This window comes from Sphaeramia orbicularis, chromosome 13 (genome assembly GCF_902148855.1).
Source record: "Sphaeramia orbicularis chromosome 13, fSphaOr1.1, whole genome shotgun sequence".
Classification (NCBI taxonomy): Eukaryota; Metazoa; Chordata; class Actinopteri; order Kurtiformes; family Apogonidae; genus Sphaeramia; species Sphaeramia orbicularis.
In genome coordinates this window covers 47,367,344-47,388,450 of record NC_043969.1, presented here as the reverse complement: position 1 = coordinate 47,388,450, position 21,107 = coordinate 47,367,344, and the positions used below count along the sequence as shown (strand labels likewise).

Below are 21,107 nucleotides of genomic sequence, written 5' to 3'. Positions count from 1 at the left end.
TGCCTCCTGTCTTTAACATTTGATGTTTTTTGTATCTTTTTTTCCATCTTTTCCATCATACACATATATTGCCTTTTATAGTTTTGATCTTGATTGATCTTTTACATAGTTTTTGGGTTTGTTTTTTTTTTTTTATCTTTTACAAATAATTTATACCACAAATAATGGTTTGATTTTGTCAGCTCTCAGACAAAGACACTTGTAATGGTTTTTGGTAACTATTGATATTCAGTTTATCATGTTTTTTCAACACTAAAATTAGAGAATTTATGACATTCTTGAGGTTCAAACACATTCTATACATGAAATCACCTGGTATTACAAAAATGTCTTCATTAAAATTAAGTCGTCTAACACATATGTTGCTTTCTACACATTGCACATGGACAGCCTTTCTCTTTAATGCTGTGATTTGTATTATATGTAATTGAATTCTTCCATGATGGTAGTTGTTTGATGGTGGTTGGAGTTGATAGCTTTGAGTGCTATCAGAAAAAGAACCGTCGGCATCATATCATTTTTTTTGCGTCTTGTTGTTATGTCTGGATTGTTGGCTTCTTCTCCCTCTGGGGGTGTGAAGAGGGGGTCATGAGGAGGGAGGAGGGACCGGAGGAGGATGGAGGATGGAGGAGCAGCAGGACGGAGTGAAACGAGGACAGGATGAGGTAGACGTTAGAGGACGGATGAAAAAGTTGGTAGAATTTTAAAAGGCTGCAGATAAAACAAAGCAGAAGGGAGGGGGTCTGCTTCAGTTCTACTCCTCGTCTTATCGGCGTCCATGAACACGTCTGTGCGGCTCAGCGGGAACATGGAGGCGGATTAAAGAGTCTCCGTTTTGATATGAGATGCCTAATTACTGAGAGGTGGATGCATATGAATATGACACTGCATCCACCTGTTTATAAGCAGGTGTTTACAGCAGAATGTAGTTGAATTCCATGCATTTACCAACATCCTTACTGCAGTTTATTACAAAAAGAAGCACAAAGACGATACATTAACCTTCCAGTATTGGGTGAATAGAATAGAATAGAATAGAATAGAATAGAATAGAATGGAATAAGTTTTGTCATTGTAAAATACCATTGTACAGTGCAACAAAATTTGGTTTTACATTCTTTAAGGTGCTCAAGTAAAATACACACATCAATGATACAGTCAGGAATAAAAACATTAGTATAAAACAATCAAGTAAAAAGACAATGTAAGTATAAAGAACAATCAAGTAAAATACGACACAAAAACAAAAGTGAGTTCAGTGTAGTGCTGGGTGATATGGAAAAAAATCATATCACGCTAATTTTTTTTTCATATCAGACGATATCGATATGTATCATGATATAAATCAAATCACTATTTTTGTCAAGCTTAAATTTTCTGTTACTCATAAGTTAGTTGTGAAGACATCAGAAGGTTATTTTAGATTTAGATATGATTGCTTTTCTGTCAGAGATTGAACATGACAGATGCGCTGAAGAACATTATCCAACTGTTTCAGAGAAATAAAACAGATACATATATTTAAAACTAAACCAAAAATCTGACCAGCAGGCAAAAGCTTTCAAGTTTTAAAGGAGAACACAAACAAAACAGACCATCTTCACCAAACAATGCCGGGGATGTATATGTGGGGGTGCGCTGTGGAACTGATATAACTGGGGTAAACCAAAAATGAAACTTAACATGCACATTTTCTCCTGAGGGAACAGTCTTTACGTCCCACTGCAGCCCAGACATTAGCGTGTGTGCTCCAGCGGCTCTTACACCTGTGCTGTGGGCATCAACCTAACTTGATGTGACTGTAGTGTGATTGGTTTAGAGCGGCGCTACTTAATTATGATTGGCTGTTCTTACGTCTGTCGAAACATGGACAAATGAATTCTATCGAAACTGTATCGAGCATGTCTCATATTTCTATTGAGGAAAAGTTATATTGCGATGCATATCATTATCGTTTTATCGCCCAGCCTTTGTCCAGTGTTAAATATGCAGAATACACAGGTGACAGTAATGACCATAGTGTTAACGTCTTTTTAAGTTAAGTAGCTAGTGCAGTGTCCTGAGTTATAGCAGAAGAGTACAGTTACATTATAAAGTGACGTAAGTGATTATACAGTCGCGGAAAAAATTATTAGACCATCAAAAGTCACCAAAAACAATAGTTATGCAGTCAAGTACTAACTCCTGTGTGTATCATGTGACTAAAACAGACAGAAAAGAAAACATGGAATGTCTAAAAGCACTGTTATTGTCACTGCAATGCCATATATATTGATATAAGAACTGAAGTGATTTTGTTATTATCAAGAAAACTATGGAAAATGGATCAATATCAGCTCTGAAATTAAACTACTATAAGTTATTTTTTCGGTTATCATTATATTTGTCCAAACAAATGTACCTTTAGTTGTACCAGGCATTAAAATGAACATGAAATTGAAGAAAACAAGGGTGGTCAAATATTTTTTTCCGCGACTGTCTGTTCTGCGCACTTTGCATTTTCATGTTATATTGTGGTAGTATGGTAGTAGTATATTAAAAAAAAGGTTTTTGCATCAAAAAATATGGTTTGTTTACATCACAAGGATGACATCTAAATGGTAAAATATGACAAGTACTGAGTATTTGGTATTTTGTTTTATTACTAAAGTTGTGAAATACAAAATTAATGTAAATAAATGTAGTATGGAGAAAGCTTTTGTATATTTTAGTAGGAATTAGTAGTATTTGTATATTTAATATTTTATCTCTGTAGTTTTTATAAATTGTGAATATTTTTCAGTATTTTGTGTGATATTTTTATACAGTCTTTTTGCACTTTAAGTGTTTGCTGCTAAACAAAAACAGAGCTTTCATTGTTCCAGTAACAGTGACAATAAAGATCTGTTCTGTTCAAAATATATCCTTCTATATGTTCGTAAACATTAACAATGAATTCCGACCCTGTGCTATTCTAAGAAACGTAGACCCACCAGTGTTTCCTTGACCTGCCTTTAGCTTCTGCTGTGTGCGACTCTGACAAATCACTGATTGCAGAGATGAGGCTGCATCTTATCTGGGACCGGAGGGTGTTTCTGGTGTTCTGGACTGGGTCTGCAGGATAAGGCGGACCCAGCCCAGAGGTCAGTTCAGTTGTTTACACTCAGACAGTGTCCCGCCCTGTTCAGACCGCGATAAACTGATGGGGTTTGTGTCGGTGTCGGCTGCAGACTCGACCTCTGACAGATGAAGAACGTCAACATGCAGGAGGTGTGACCCGGTCGCAGATTAAATCATCATCAGAGACAAAAACAGGGTTCACTCTTCTGTTGTTATTGTTATTATTATTACTTCCATATCAGTGGTCATGGACGTCACAGAGAGTATTCAGCTGTAAAATATTCTACAACAGGGGTTTTCCTGCTCAACATGCAGTGTCATCACACAGTGTGTACACGGATCCTTAGATTGTTTTGAATGTCATTGTCCTAAATTAAGTACTTAATTATCCTTAAAATTGATATTTAATCCTTAAATCTGTCACTCAAAGGTCTTAAAAATCCAACATAATAAAAAAACATAATAAATGATATTACTGTATTTTCTTTGTACAGAATTAGTCCAATGTATAATTAGTTTTGATCATTTTATCCTAAAAGAGATAGGAATGAGGTCGGTGTATTTTTTGGTAATTGGATTTTCTTTTCAGAAACAAAAGAAAAACTATTGGTTAATTGATTTTCATCTTAAAATAGAAGAATTAAAATTTAATTTCAAGGCGTTTTTCTTTTTCAGTGTCAAAACAGATAAACCAAATTTAAAAAAACTGATTGATTTTTGTTTTTACTTTTTAAAGTTACTACCTGACAGAAGTGGAAAAATGAACCAAAAACACCTGTTTTTTTTTTTTGTTTTTTTTTCGTTTTCTGAGACCGGATGTTGTCATTTTCAAGGAAAGAGCACTAATGCCTAGGTCACAAAGATTCTTACGAATGACAGGTTTGTACGAATCTTCCAGTTCGTACAAAATCTGGAGTTCGTAGACATTCGTGGAGGGAGCATGCCTATGAAAAAGTCAGATTTTTTTCACATAATTCTGACTTTAAACTCAGAATTCTGACTTTTTTCTCATAATAATGATTAAAAATATATTGTACCTTAATTTTTTTTCTTTCCCCAGTGGTCCTAATCCTCTTCCATCAACCTACAGATCTTATGTAGCACACTTTTAATTAAGATTTGTAATAATAACATTATATGAAGCCGACAACTTTCAAATTAGTGCATCTAATAAATATGTCTTAAAGTAAACACAATGTTGGAACATATGTCAGACTGATTATCTTATCCCTTTTTCCTCCGACAACTGTTGATATCAGTCTAAATCATAAATATAGGTTGAGTGTAGGGACCATGAGACAGAAAGTGTAAAAAAAAAAAAAAAATGACAGCACCAGCATCAGCGTATTCAACAACTGCATTAAACAAAATAGAATATAGTGTTTCTCATGAAGAGGTTGGACAAAATGTAACTGAAATATCCTTAATTCTCTGTATGGACTATAGTTTTGGACATTACACCTGTAGGAATCTGCAGGACGTGGACATTAGTATTGATCTGCTCCCATTTACATCTACATCAGCCTCCGCTCTCATCGAAACATGTCTGAGCTTGATTTTTATCAACGTCCCTTAGGATTTTACACCAGTGTTATGTGTTTTTTTGATGATGTGAACATGTGTAGTATTATGTGAATAAGGATGGAAATGAGTGAACAGCAGCACAAAAACAAACCACCATGGATGTAGAGGAAGAGAGGGAACTGCAGGCACAGTGGAGGTTCAGGTTCCTAGAATTCCATCTTTTATATTATTAAAGGTGCAAAGAGGAGGAGGAGGAAATGTACTTTATCGGTGTAACTGAGTGAACACAGCCCTGTTGACAAGCACAAGTTTGTATTTGTTTTGCTGCATGTGTGGTGTAAAAGTAAATGATCTTTAGAGGCACTTGTTTTATAAAGTGTGTGGACGTGTTCTACAATATCTTGAGAATAATAATTTATCACACCTAATGAATGAACCTGGAGAGAAATAGTTATACCCTCTGCATAACCACGTACCTATTTTATGTACATGGACTTTGCTTCTTTTTTCTTATACCTTGTGAATGGACTCTTGTGGACTCATACTCTTGCTGAATGTAACCTTTGAACCGCCATGTTCATAAGTTATTGTGTACTGTTGTATAAAAAATAAAACAAAATCAATAAACATATTGGCTAAAAAAATGATCAGTAGAGAAACTCATCTGTGGTTGTCATCACCATCGCGTGCATGTTGCAGATCAGCTTCTGGGTGCGACATTATCTGAACATTAGGTGTATTTAATATTTAAGTTTTGCAATAATCTTCTGCAGTTCGTGCAAAATCTACTGTTCTGCAATAACAATGCAATATTTACTCAATATTTATCCAAACATAAATGCTCTATTTTTATATAGACTTGAATTCATACATATACAGGCCGTTTTTACAGATATACTTGCTATTAATATTATTCATATATTTCATGGTGTTCATAGATATGCATACTGTTACATACTGAAAAAATTGCAAATATTGTGTCTCATTTGTGTTTTTATTCTACTTTTTGTTGTATTCATATTTTACTTTTTGTAAAAATTTATTTTCTATTTTCTTCATATTTTTTGTTTTTGTGAATGCTCTATTATTATTTTCTGATGCATTGCTTTATACTCCTCATCTGAGGGGTATTGTAATATTTATGCCGTCTGTCTGTCCATTCAATGACATAATCAGATTATTGGAGGAATAATTTGAGATATCTTCACCAAATTAATACTCTGGATGCATGTTGGCATGGAGCAGTTTGTAGGGCAGTAACTTTCAACAGAATTTTACACTATATTTGGCCGAGGGGGATTAAAAGTGTGCATTAAAAGTGTTCATGTTATGCTTTAGTAATATTATTGCACTGACTGGAGTAATGCTTTTAATTTCAGTGTACACACAATGACAGTAAAGTCTATTCTATTCTATTCTATTCTATTCTATTCTATTCTATTCTATTTATAATGGTAACGATACTATGATGGAAACAGAAATTCGACCAGCACATCATGAAATCTTTTTCATAATAAACAGTGAAGAAGAAAGACCTGAGTACTAGAGTAGTTGATTAATGGGAAATATTCATATAAATAATTACCTTTATTGTGTGACCCACATATGAGGCTTAAACACAAACCTTTACAGGCCTTTGCAGCTGTAAAGCTCTGGTTTTGTCTCAGCTGTTTCCACATGTAGGGACTCACTCTGTTGATTGTCTGGGTGATAGACCATGCAACCATGGAGTCTTTATTAGACCTTAATAAATATATAATCTCATAATACCACGCCATTCACACAAGTGTTGTTGAGGCACAACACAAATGTGAGCTTGGGTTTTGGAATCAACTTGTAATGAGTTTTTAGTCCAAAACAGCACTGAGAAGTTGAATTGAGTTTGTGTAATACAGGAGGTTTACTGACGTGCTGTGTTCAAGGGTCAAGGTATTTTTATTATCCCAGAGGGGCAATTGAATTTACAGCCAGCAACAAATACATAATATATAATAATAAACAAACATAGGTCATCCAGCAACAACAAATACCAACACAATTCCACATTACACCGTGTCATTTACAAGGCTGATAGCAGGAGGAATAAGTGACTTTCTGAACCCGTTTTTTCAGCTTCGTGGTCGACTGTATCTGCGTTCTGAAGGCAGCAACAAAAACTCAGACCATCGAGGATAGCTCAGATCAGACAGGATCGATTGGGTTTCCTTCAAGAACCTGGTTCTGTAAAGGTCATGTAGATCATTTACACAAGGTTTCTGCAGGTCATTAAAGAGCCTTAAAAATCATTAAATAGATTTTATGAAAATTAAGGCCTTAAATGGCATTAAATTCGATGCCCAGAGGCATTAAAAATTAAATACACTTGATGGAATAAAGCATTGTTATTCACAATCTATTTTGATTATATAAACATTTAATTTGATCAGAAATATAGTGTGATGATTGACAGGCAGAACCTTTCAATTAGCTATAGTTTATGGCTGATACATGAAGTCACAACATCAGATGTTTGGAATGCAACGAGGTGCTGTGGCGAAAGAGCGGAGGAAATATTAGCAAATGTTGAAAAAATTAGAAAATGCTAGTTTCAGTAGAAGTGGTTGGAGGAGGAACTATTCAGAACTTGGTTAAAGCCTGTTGAAGGTAAACCGTCATAAAACTATATATAAAACTGTATCTGCAGTTGAACATGGGCATTAAATTTGTTTAAAGTGGCATTAAAAAGGGCATCAAAAAGCATTAAATTAGATTTACTGATACCTGCAGAAACCCTGTTACAGATGTGCCAGTAATTTTACTGCACACCCTCACTATGCCTGAACCCATTGTCTGTTGTTTATGGCCGATACACAGTCACAACACCGGATGCTTGGAATGCAACGTGGTGCTGTGGCGAAAGAGCAGAGGAAATATCACCAAATGTCGAAAAAATTGGAAAATGCAAGTTTCAGCAGAAGTGATTGGAGGAGGAACTATTCAGAACCTGGTTAAAGCCTGTTGAAGGTAAACAGTCACAAAAATATATATAAAACCGTATCTGCAGTTGGACATGGGCGTTAAATTTGTTTAAAGTGGCATTAAAAAGGGCATTAAAAAGTATTAAATTAGATCTGCTGATACCTGCAGAAACCCTGTTACAGATGTGCCAGTAATTTTACTGCACACCTTCACAATGCCCTGCAGGAGATTGTTTGAGATTTTGTTGGAGAAAATCATCGTTTATGTCGACGCTATTTAAATAAAATTGAATCGACTAGACCCTCACTGTGTATTATTTGTCTGGTGTTTGTTCTGTGTGTGATATTAAAGGCCAAATTGATCACCAATAGAGTCCAATCAAAGAAAGAGGATAAAATTCCAAAAAATGAACATGTGTTACTAAGATAAGGCACCTTGTTTTTTAATTTTACCTTTTATCCTACATATCCTATACTGCATGCATGTATATATTTCTTTTATCTGTAGTATAGAGTTGGCTTTTTGTATATTTTAGTATTTCTTTGGAGTTGTAGTTGGTCATTCTGATGCAGTAAAAGTTTTAGCTTTGACTTGGCGATGTATATTGTTGTCTTGTATATTTATCAGCGTTTCTGTCGGTATAGGTTTTGCTGTGGCGCATCACCACGGTATACATTTCATAAAAAAACAATCATCACTGTCACATTAGACTTATAATTCATATGTATAATATATAATAGGCCAAGATCAGCGCCACACCAACAGATCAATTCCACAGGAAACACTGTATATTACTGTATATTGTATTTTTTCTTATATTGTTATTTTTACTATTATTCATATTTAAGATGCCAGTTTTTTTTTTTTTTTTTTTTTTTTATTAGCACCTGTTTTTTGGACAAACGAGGCCTGTCGCAGCTCCCATTTCACTTCAATATCGCGTGACAAAAAGAGTCTATTCTGTTCTAGTTTTTTGTAAATTGTCAGTTGTTTTCAGAATAACTCAATGTGATATTTTTCTCCAGTCTCTTTGCACTTCAAGTGTTTTTGCTGCTAAATAAGAAACAGCTGCTAAACTCATTTTCATTGTTCCTCTAACTGTAACAACAAAGATCTATTCAATTAAGAAAAAATTTGGAACTTTTTCCTAAACAATACACACGCTCATACAATAATAATCTTTTCAAATCCATACCCATCATCCAGACCGTGTCCTCTGTCTGTATTTTCTGTTTTCCTTTTGTGTTTTTTTTTGTGTTTGGGATGATTCTTTTGGCAGTGAGTTTGTACCTTCACACAATAACAGAGACAGGATTTGTTTTCCATCGTGGACTTTACTGTAGAGTTTTGCGATGATGTGTGTGTGTTTTTATGTGCTTCAGAACACAACCACTGTGTATAAATAAGAAAACAACATTGTATTTTTATATTTCATGGCTTTTTTTTGTAACTACTCAGTCTTGTTATTTGTGTGTCATTTACTGAATGGAGAGGAGGTAGAGTTTGATATTTCTGCTCACTAACAAAAGTTAAAGTTTGCCTCTGGTATTGGTGTTGGCGTGAATGTGGTGAAATCGATGTAGACCATTCACATATAGTTAAGAAATGTCCATATATTACTGTGCTTTGGAAGATGATTGGGGATGTTCTGTACCATGTGTTGGGTTATTCAATTCCACTGATTCCTCATGTTCTATATATTTGTAACTTGCCATATATTTGACACTGCCATTCTTAAAAAGGACGAATATTTGGTTAAAATACTCTTAATAGCTACAAAAAAAAAAAAAAAACTATAACAAGGAACTGGGGGAAGGCAACTATTTCATCAAAGGACCAGTGGATATCCACAACTCAAGAAATGTTTCTAATGGAAAAATAAACACACTGACTGAGACTGGAAGAACCACAACTGGATAAAAAGTGGAATAAATGGACTATATTTATACAAAATCAATAGACTAACTGTTGCTACCCAGGCACAGTGTTTTCTTTTGTACTTATTTATTCTCTTGTTTGTCTGGTTTTTTTTTGGGGGGGGGGGGGGGGTTGGTTATAATTGTCCATAAGACTCAACAAAGATTTAAGTTACAAAAAAAAAAAAGTTTACCTTTGGTATAATAGGGATTAATCTAAAATTTTCAGTGTCTTAATATTTAATGTTTAGATCAGTGCTAAGTTGCTGAACTCAGTATGAATCTGTGAAGGCCAACGGGTCTCTGACCAGATTTCCCTCCTGTGTGTTTTCTTCTCCCTCAGGTCTGTCTGACAGGCTGCTCCAGAGACCTGATGGTTCGGGTCGACCAGCTCTGTTCACAGCACAACATCAAGGTCTTCTGTGGGGACGTCTATGGTTACTATGGTTACATGTTCTGTAACCTTGGACAGGAGCACAACTATGTGGAGTAAGTGTGGGCTGTCATGAGTGGAACATTCTGCACATGTAACTTTATTTTTATTGTATTTATTTATTTATTTGGGCGACACGGTGGTGCAGTGGTTCGCACTCGTGCCTCACAGCAAGAAGGTCCTGGGTTCGGTTCCAACACCAGTCGACGGGGGGTGGGACCTTTCTGTGTGGAGTTTGCATGTTCTCCCTGTGTCTGCGGGGGTTCTCTCCGGGTTCTCCGGCTTCCTCCCACCATCCAAAGATATGCACTAATAGGTTAATTGGTTAATCTAAAATTGCCCATAGGTGTGAATGTGAGAGTGATTGTTTGTCTCTATATGTTCAGCCCTGTGATGAACTGGCGACTTGTCCAGGGTGTACCCTGCCTTCGCCCCTATGTAGCTGGGATAGGCTCCAAGCGACCCCCATGACCCCAGTGAGGATAAAACGGGTTCAGAAAATGAATGAATTATTTATTTATTTAGAAAATGCAAAGAAAATAAAACAAAATAACATTTAAATGAACAGAATCGGTCTTCAATTACAAACACGTCTAAATTTGCATGGTCGAAAAGGAGTAGGAAGAAGTATAAAGTTCTTTTATCCTACCCCTCAAATACTTTGACATCATTATTGGTAACTTAATTCATGAATCAAACAATAAGTTGAAATTTAAATACAGATGATCCTGAGGAAAATACCTTTATGTTAAGTTTGACAGTGTTTTGGTGGTGCCCATAAATAGTTGCATCACTTAGTCCAGAGCTAAAGAATTATTTTTGCATTAATTGACTCTCTGGTATCCCCATAGAGGTCCTTCCTAATCACCAGAAGTGCGTAATCTGAGCAGTTCTGTCGTAATGTCAAAATGTTTTCATATTGTTAATTAGATTTTTTGTATTTCTTAAACTTGAGCCATAAACAAAAATAGCAAATACTCAACAATTGTCTTTTTTTTTAACCCTTTAAATGCCATGATTTTAATGTAAACAAACCATATATTTTGATGCAGAAAACACAAAAACTTCTTTTTTTTTTTCAATATTCTACATAAATATTGGATTACTTTTTTTTTTTTTTTTTTTTTGCAGCCTGGCATATATCAATAAATAACAGCAACATTGGTTAATATGCATTTTTATTTTTTGTGCCAGGTCAAATGTTAAATGCTAAATGTGTGCATTTTTTACTCACTAGGGAGACAGGTGTTAGTGTAAGAATTTTCCATTATATACAATGTGCTGATTTTAGTGGCTGGGTCAGACTTAAAAATCATGCAAAAATGAACAACTTTTGAATTCTGACCTAATACAAATTGTAAAAAGTCATATGACCCTTTGTAACATGAAGTGCAAAGTGTGCATAATATACTCACCTAGATACTAGATGGTAAATATGACATGAGGTTGAGCTCAATTTGTACACAAACAGCCACTAGAAATATCTTTCAAAGGCCGACTTTAGACACTTGAGTATTTACAGGACGTTTCAGAGCTTCAGCCTTTTCAGTTTTGCTGCAGTAAAGAAGCTGAATTAGTACCATTTAAACAAAGTATCTTTACTTCTATAGGAATAAGGGAAGTGTATGTTCTTGCCACTTCTGCCTGTTTGGTAATTTAGGATTAAGCGCTACTTCTAGAATGCGTATGTGTCCGTATTCTAAAAATGAACAACTTTTGAATTCTGACCTTATACAAATTATGAAAAATAATATAACCCTTTTTAACATGAAGTGCAAAGTGTGCATAATATGCTCACCTGGATACCGGAACATCAATCTCTATTTTGGTCTCTGTTTTTAGGGAGAAACCTAAAGTAGTGAAGCCCTCTGGAGATTCCAGCGATGGTCCAGAAGCAAAGAAAGCCAAAGTGGACCCCAACGAGACCACGATGATAAAAAAGGTGAATATTTGAGGAATACATTTCACATCCTGTTATACAGACCTGGTGTGATTCTGTTTGGCCAGGATAAAATACTGTAAGGTGTCAACTAATACTGTACAAGTAGAGGAGAAATACGGGAACAGGAGGAAAATATTGATGGAATTATACAAAATATAGAAATACTCACGTTCACACTTCTACCATCTGACTGTTTTTGATGTTGTTTATGTTTTTTCTTTTTATACCTTATTTTTATTTGTTTTATCAACAGACAGTACAACACAGAAACTAGGGGTCACTAGTTGAACACAACATATTTAAATGAATGAGTAGTAATTATGCATTGTGTTGTTTATAGTCCAGCCGTTTTCTCCAGTGCTTTATGAAAATATGTTCCTTGAGCCATAGGTAGTAGGTCAAGATGTTGTTTATGTTTTATGTTTATTCATATTCATCTGATCCAAATGTTCAGATGTGACAAAACGACGAGTCTTGGGTCAAACCAACAGAGGTGGTCTCAGATTGGATCAAACTGAACATGGTTTGGTTCATTTACTGTGAAGACTCTGTTTGGATGAATCACACTTTCAGAATAATTACTGAAAGTTACACAATAAACAAAAGAAGAAACAAGCTGACATCGGGGGTCACATCCATCTGTAAACCATTTAATACGTTTGGTTCCATAAAGTGTTTGATGCACATGCGCATCAGAAAATCTTTATAGAAATTCAGAATGTGAAAAACTTGCATGAAATATTTTTGCTGTTCAAGTACAAGCAGATACAGCAGAAACAGAGGATGATGGAGGATATTATGCTGCATTTTCCCTAAGTGGTACCAACTCGACTCGACTTGACTCGGCCTTTTTGCGTTTCCATTATGGAAAAGGACCATGAATCTGGTACCCGGTACTAGTTTTTTGGTATCTACTCCGCCGAGGTAGGTTAATCCACATGATGGCAGCCCACAAAACTACACCATGGTTGCCCAAGGAGGTTCAGACATTTCTGTCCTCGGTGGCTGACGAGAAAAATTCAGTGTGAGCTTGACGGGACAACACTCAACGAGCAAGTTTATCAACAACTCTCTGAGCAGACATCACGGAAGTTATGCGCCGCATCGCTATGACATTCAGGTACTCTAAAGTTGGTAGTATCTTGGAATGGAAACAGTCTCCAGGAATAGTGCCCGGTAGTCGAGTCAAGTCAAACTGGTTCCACATAGTGGAAACGTTGCATAAGTGTGTTGTGCAGAGTTGATTAGTCATATGCCAAAATTGCAAAGTGAAACTAAAACTAACACAATCTAAGAAAATAAACTTGACACTTCCCCAAAAGTCCAAAGTGAAAGAAAGAGTTGTAGTTTTAAATGGATCATACAAACAACTGTAACTACATATGTTCTGAATACTGTGTTCAGGGAATGCACAGGAATAAACCAGTGTTTGTTCTTGAATAATATTTCAGTGAAATGACTATGTTGGAGCCACTTATATTATTTATTAATATTGTGGATCATGGTAAATCAAAATAAGGCAAATGGTCCTATTGATTAATGAATTATGATTGATTTTATATTGTTTTCAGCTGCTCATGCCCTCCTCCTGATCGGACCGTCCTCTTCCTGTGATTAGGGAGAGAGGACAGCTGGTTCAGGCCTTTTGTCTGACTGTCATGAGGAAAGAGTGAGGAGTGAGACAGTTTATCTACCACTAAATATGCTATATCTGCTCAAGAAGTTTTTTGTTTGATTATTGTGAAGTTGAAGTCAACCACGGAGAATATTTTTGTTGGTGAAAATAAATTTTGATCATTTTTTGAATATAGAAATATCTCCGCGAGTGCTTATTAAGGAATTTAGTGAGTCATAGACCTCCTCCTCAGACTACTCTGCTATTTTTATTTTTTTTTACCCTTTTTCTTTTTGAATGCAAGAGTAGCCATAACAGACTAACTGGGATCATTTACCTTGAGCAGGATGTTGAAAAGATAACTGACATTGTTCATTTATCCCAGCAGTGCTTTAATCCAACTGACCCAAAAACTCCCTGAATGAATGCGTGATTTGCCGCTTGTTGTGATATTATATGTTGTTTTCTTTATCTCCAACCGACCAGACGGCCAAGTTCTGCACCCTGAAGGAGGCTCTGGAGGTGGACTGGACCAGCGACAAGGCCAAAGCAGGGCTGAAGAAGACACCAGTCGATTACTTCCTGCTACACGGTACGAAAAGCGTCTCCTTCTAGTATCACACACACTGGTGACTGAAGAAGAGGGGAGGTACAATATTAAACAATCAGTGGTTCGAGGGTTAATAGCAGGGCTTGTACAGTAACATGCTTGAATTTCAACATTGTGTTTTCAAGGTCTGAAAAGTGCATGAATTTTAGTATAAGTGGAAAGTGTTTAACTCTGCCAGGTTAGATGTCAAGCCAAAGTTACTTAGAGTGGTGATACATTTTGAAAAATAAAACTTTATGTCAAAAAATAAAATTCCCAGGTGTTCTCAGGTCGACTCACGTACATTTTTATCTTAATTTTTATCTTAGTGCGAGTTTGCCTGAAGAACAGTGAAGTGGCTTCTCTCTGTTTTTAGAAAAAACTTTGTTCTCTCCTTTAATTTCTAAACTTGATGCTATTTTGAAACATAATTTTAGATGTTTATAGCATAATACAATGTACATCATTGGGATTAAAAAGTGAAAAAAATAATCCTGAGTGTACGTATTCCTGTAGATATGTACAGTCACGGAAAAAATTATTAGACCACCCAACAATGAGAGTTCTTTTCTGTTTAGCAGCAAACACTTAAAGTGCAAAAAGACTATATGAAAGTATCACAAAATACTGAAAAATATTGACAATATATAAAAACAGAGATAAAGTATTAAATATATAAGTACTACTAATTCCTACTAAAATATACAAACGCTAACTCCCTACTACATTTATTTACATTTATTTTGTTATCACAACTTGAGTGATAAACAAAATTGCAAATACTCAGAAACTGAGCATATTTTACCCTTTAGATGCCATCCTTGTGATGTAAACAAACTATATTTTTTGATGCAAAAAAATTTTTTTTCAATATACTACTTCTACAATATAACATGAAATGCAAAGTGTGCAGAAGGTACAGTCGCGGAAAAAATTATTAGACCATCCCTTGTTTTCTTCAGTTTGTTCATTTTAATGCCTGGCACAACTAAAGGTACATTTGTTTGGACAAATATAATGATAACAACAAAAATATCTCATAATAGTTTAATTTCAGAGCTGATATCTATCCATTTTCCATGTTTTCTGGATAATAACCAAAATCACTTCAGTTCTTACATCAATATCTGTGGCATTGTACTGACAAAAACAGTGCTTTTAGACATTCTATGTTTTCTTTTCTGTCTGTTTTAGTCACATGATACACACAATAGTTAGTGCTTGATTGCATAACCATTGTTTCTGATGACTTTTTGTGGTCTAATAATTTTTTCCATAACCGTTTTTTTCCCCCTGTGATAAGGGGCTGGGCTGGAAAAATTTAAAACTGACCCATAAAAATGTTTGAAGTGCTTTAATTTGACCATGGAAAATGTGTGCGAACCCTGTAATCATAATTATTCAGATGTGAATGGAATCAGAATTATTGTGGTTAAAGGACACAAGCGCTGTATTCCCCTGAGGTATCTGAGACAGGATGCAGAGTCGATCAAACGTCACAAAGAGTCCAGACAGGCTCTAAAAAAAGCCCAGAAAATGGAAACTGAAAATGTGTAGGAATAAACTGAAACACACAACATGAACGTGAACATGCAAAGTCACCGGTTCTGGTTTAACATTGGAGTTTCACTGCACGTGTCGTGCATGGAAAAAAAAAAAATCATATTGATGACATGTGAAGTGTCATCGTTGCAGAGGCGGTGGAGTGTCTCACAAGACTGCATGTGTTGAACATACACACACGAAGGCTTTGTGATGGAAAATCAGAGCAGTTTCAAACTGATAAACGTTGTGTGTGAGTAATGTGATTCAGGATCTACCGAGCCGAAACCCTGAAAACTCAAATAAAACTAACCCTTTACCTGAAAAACACAAATAAAACAAACCCTTAACTTCAAAAAACACAAATAAAACAAACCCGTAACCAGAAAAACACAAATAAACCGAAAAACACAAAACAAACACGTAAACTGAAAAACATAAATTAAACAAACCCTTAACCCAAAAAACACAAATAAAACAAACCCGAAACCCAAAAAACACAAATAAAACAAACCCGAAACCCAAAAAACACAAATAAAACGCGTAACCTGAAAAACACAAATAAAACAAACACAAAAAACACAAATAAAACAAGCCCTTAACCTGAAAAACACAAATAAAACGAACCCTTAACCTGAAAAACACAAATAAAACAAACCCTTAAACCAAAAAGCACAATTAAAACGAACCCTTAACCTGAAAACACAAATAAAACAAACCCTTTAATAGAAAAACACAAATAAAACAAACCTTTAACCTGAAAAACACAAAACAAACCCTTAACCTGAAAAACACAAATAAAAAAAAAAAACCTTAAACCTGAAAAACACAAAACAAACCCTTAACCTGAAAATCACAAAACAAAGCCTCAACCTGAAAATCGTAGGTAGGTGTGGCTCGTACTTTCCTGTTTTCAGGTTATTTCCGGTGTTATCTGACCTTCTTTGCAGGGTCTGTCGTTGTAGCTCCATCACCTGGTTCTTGACTGTTTCAGAACATGAGTTTCCATCACAGGCCGTCCATGGCCAGTCATGTGCACTGAGCAGAGAACAGAGAGCAGCCCGACACCTACACCGCAACACAACATTTAAGAACAGGAAGTCAACAACAAGGGTGTGTTTCCCAAATTTAAAACCCACAACTGTGGACCAGGGTCACCAAGCATCAAAGGTAGACGCAACACAATTATAACTAAAATTAACCTTTTAAGCGCCAAAGTTGCAATATTGTGACAATCAACATAACTGACTGAAACAGACCATAATAACTCCAGATAGAGTTTCCAAATCTTGTTACCACCTTCCACCGATAGATGACGGACATGTGCCCCTTCAATCCTAACACCATTTCAGGGCATGTTTCTATTCAGAGTGAAGAGGAAAACCCAGTTTAAAGGTGTGGTCCTGAGCGGGTTTAGTAAGTAAAGTTTATTTAGTTCTAGTTTGGATAGATAAGGACAGATTTGTCTGCTCTGCTGTTCAGATGAAAGATACTAAAACTTACTGCAACTCACTGTTTCACTTCATATCACCGCCCTGAAATGTGTAAATACACTCAAAAGTCTTCATTTACAGTACTGTACAGGAAGCTTTTTTACAGGAAATTCTTTAGCAAGTGTATTTTAGAGTATATATACTAACCTTACTGTCAACCTGGTTACTAACCCACTGTTTTTCATTTTTTGTTTTGTGTCGGTCTGTCTGTTTTTTGCCTTGTGCTATATGCAAAGCTGCTGAATACTTGAATTTCCCTCAGGATTAATAAAGTATCTATCTATGTTATTGTATCTGAATGGAAACTGCATTTTATTTATTTATTTACTGACTTATTTATTATTATTAATTACTCACATACTTACATTACTTGTTATTTGAATATTGTTTTTCTGTTATTATTGTTATTATTACTATTATCACTTTATTATAACTTTTATCCTGTGATTATCCATCCGTCTGTCTGTCCGTCCGTCCGTCCATCCATCCAATGGATAAAATGGAAACAAAAACACAAGAAAACTTCCATGTAAATACATATCAAAAATAAACTGTCCAAACCCCCAGACAAAACGCTTATTATAAATGTCTACATACAATCTACAACAGACCATAATTACACAAATACCATACACCATACTCCCACATACAATATAATAAACTATCATATATTTCATAGCAGCATTCTTCTCATTACTCACATATTGTATATTACACTATATACATTGTATATCATAATACATTATTTATAATCATATAATTTGCATTTAACCCTTTCATGCATAAATTATGACAACCGTAATCAAGATTTTTTTTGAGTGTTTTTATTCCTCCTTAGGCATGAAAAAAAATTCCGATCAAGTTTTTTTCCTCACGGAAATACAAAAATGTCCATGCATTTAATTTCTGAAGTCAAGAAACATAAACCCAATATCAGGAAGTGAGATGAAAACAATGAAATAAAAACATTTTAATGCTGCTAATCTGTTTTCTCACATTTTAACATATTCTAATGCTAGTTATAACTCACGTCATGGAGATAACATGCAAAAAAACAAAACTGTTATTTGTCTAACAAATAACAATTGATTTACACTAAAACATGTTACTCCAGATCAGGTTTATCAAGAACAGCAAAGTTACAGTAATGGTGTGAATTACAGTGTATGGGATGGTGCAGAAGTGTCCACTGTGTTGGCTGATATGGAACTAAAACAACAAAACCCATGAATATACAGGGTGACACAAAAAAACGGGAACTTTTTAACAATCCAATAAAACCAAGAGTGATGGAAGAAAAATATTTTATTCATAGTAATTGAAACCTTAAAACATGCCATTTAAAAAACAATGATGGAATTTTCATTTTTTTTAAAATTACAGGGTGACCCAAAAAAACAGGAATTTTTGAAGTGCGTATTGGCAGATGTTCGCAAGTGGCAGCACTGCGAGACAGTGACCTTGAGCAAGTAAACACACCTCCATTTTAGTAACCATTGGCGGCTGTGCAAGAATTGTTCGGTAACCGTGTGATCTCAAGATTCGGTAACGTTCCCTGGCCCCCTAGATCGCCAGATTTGTCCGTTTGTGATTTTTTCTTGTGGGGCTATCTCAAGAGTAAAGTGTACACGACTTGACCAAGAACTCTGGATGAGTTAAAACAGAGAATTCAGGATGAAATTCACAGTATCCCAGCTGAGATGTTGCAGCGGTCAATGAGGAATCTCAACAGCAGATTTCAAGAATGCATTCATACAGGACGCCGCCATCTACAGGAAGTAATTTTAAAAAAAATGAAAATTCCATCATTGTTTCTTAAATGGCATGTTTTAAAGTTTCAATTACTATGAATAAAATATTTTTCTTCCATCACTCTTGGTTTTATTGGATTGTTAAAAAGTTCCCGTTTTTTTGTGTCACCCTGTACAAGAGAACAGCTGGAGAATAACTGTCCTCTGGAGTGACCAGTATGCATGAAAGGGTTAAACAATATATTATATAAAGTTATATCAACATTCTAAAATAATTATGCATACATTGTATAATACACATTATAATACATTATTCATAATCATATAATTCAAAATTGTCAGGTATTATATGGTATTGGTATTTCCGAACCAATATGTTAAGGAAATATGATGAACGTATTAATTAAGATGTATCTTAATACTTTCGTCATATTTCCTTAACGTACACAGCAAAAATCAAAATCTTACCCAGATAATTTTCACTTGTTCCATTGGCAGATTTTTTTGCTTAATTCAAGATTTTTTTTTTGCTTAATTCAAGCAAAAAAATCTGCCAGTGGAACAAGTGAAAATTAGTTTGGTAAGATTTCTTGAAATAAGATTTTCCAGATCTATTGTCTAAAACTCAGTTCTTATCTCACTGAAAAGTTGCTCTCTAGGTGATTATGTCCAATTTTAACTGTGAGATATTTGGACTAGAAATGAGAAAAATGCACTTTGTAAGATTTAGATTTTTGCAGTGTATTGGTTTTGATTTTTTTTTTTTAATGTATTATTTGATTTTGTTGTTTTGGTTTTGTTTTTCAGATTGTTCCATAAGTTAAGTTAAAAGATCAGTGATAACAATAAATAAAAAAAAAAAAAGGGGGCAATAATTTAGTAATAACATAAGAGTTTGACAACATTTTTGAAGTGCAATGTACCAGTAATTTTTTAAAGTGCAAGATTTGGTCGAGGTCAGCCAACATTTTCAAACCTAAGGCCCGGTCCGATAGATTCTGTGGGTTTGACCTCATGAACGCACGATGAACGGCTGATGTTGGCGGTCGATGCATCATGTGACCGTGGACGTCCTCTGCATTTGTTTACTACACAGACTATTTGCTTCTTCACTCGCCAGTGGTTTTACATGGGGTTTTTTTAGGCTTATTTTAGGTCTGATAACCTCCCACTGTGACCCCTCCCCCACCCCACCCCACCCCCTGCAGCCTCGCCCCGTCTTCAGCCTCAGCTCTAAGTGGAAACAGCCTGGTCGTTGTTTTTTTTATTGAGTGAATGTGAGGCAGGACGCTGCGTTATTATTCCTCTGCTGTTTCTATAATTGGAACCAGCGGTTGTTGTTTTGGGCGACGATGAGGAAGTGGCTCTTCCTCTGTTACAACTGCTTCCTGTCTCACTAGGAACAGTCGGCCGATCTGAAACCGCAGCTGGTGTTTGACTGTTTCTTATTATCATTACCTCTGTTTAGAAGAATCCAATGACTATTTACTGTCAGAGCACAGGTCGACGTGTTCCTTCCACTGCTCTTTTACTTTGTACTTCAGTTTTAACTCATTTACCCCTTCGTTATCCCGCCCATAGATGCCCTTTAACCACCAAGAGCCCATGATCTGCACAGAGCCGCAGTAATGTCAGTGTTTGTCATACAGTTTTTTGCATTTTAGTGGGTTTTTTGGTGTATTTTAGTGTATTCCTTTGTGTATGTTTTATGCATTTTTGCATACTTTTAAAAAATATTTTAGTGCATTTGTGCATTTTTGGTGCATGTTGGCGTACAATAACTATGATATGTTGGACTGTTATTTATATGAATGGAAGTTCTGAATTTTGACATTTTGAATTATGACAAATGTCTTAAAAAATCAGAAATTTGACTTTAAACATTAAACATGCAGATACACTGATTGTGTATTTGGCGAATTTTAGTGTATTTTATCATACATTTTAGAGTATTTTTGTGCATTTTTAGTGTATTTTATTGCATTTCAGTGTTTTTTTAGTGCATTTTAGCACCTTAGTGTATTGGTGTATACGTTGGTGTATATTTTGTGTACTTTAGTGCATTTTAGTGTATTTGACTGCATTTTAGTGTATTGTGTATTTTTGGTTAATTTTTTAGTTTATTTTGTATATGTCAGTGTATGTTTTGTGTGATTTAGAGCTTTTTTTGTATTTTAGTGTATTTTAGCATATATTTTAGGGTATTTTTGTGCATTTTAGTGTATTTCTTTGTGTATTTTATGCA

General features: G+C 35.2%; 1 protein-coding gene across 1 annotated transcript in view; it reads left to right on the top strand.

The window, feature by feature from the left end:
* Window positions 1–21,107, top strand: part of sae1 (SUMO1 activating enzyme subunit 1) — a 37,515-nt gene that overhangs the window by 6,249 nt on the left and 10,159 nt on the right. The window contains exons 4-6 of the mRNA XM_030151731.1: window positions 9,841–9,986; window positions 11,773–11,872; window positions 13,974–14,079. Of these exons, the coding sequence (XP_030007591.1) occupies window positions 9,841–9,986; window positions 11,773–11,872; window positions 13,974–14,079 (352 nt within the window). The remainder of the gene's footprint in view (window positions 1–9,840; window positions 9,987–11,772; window positions 11,873–13,973; window positions 14,080–21,107) is intronic.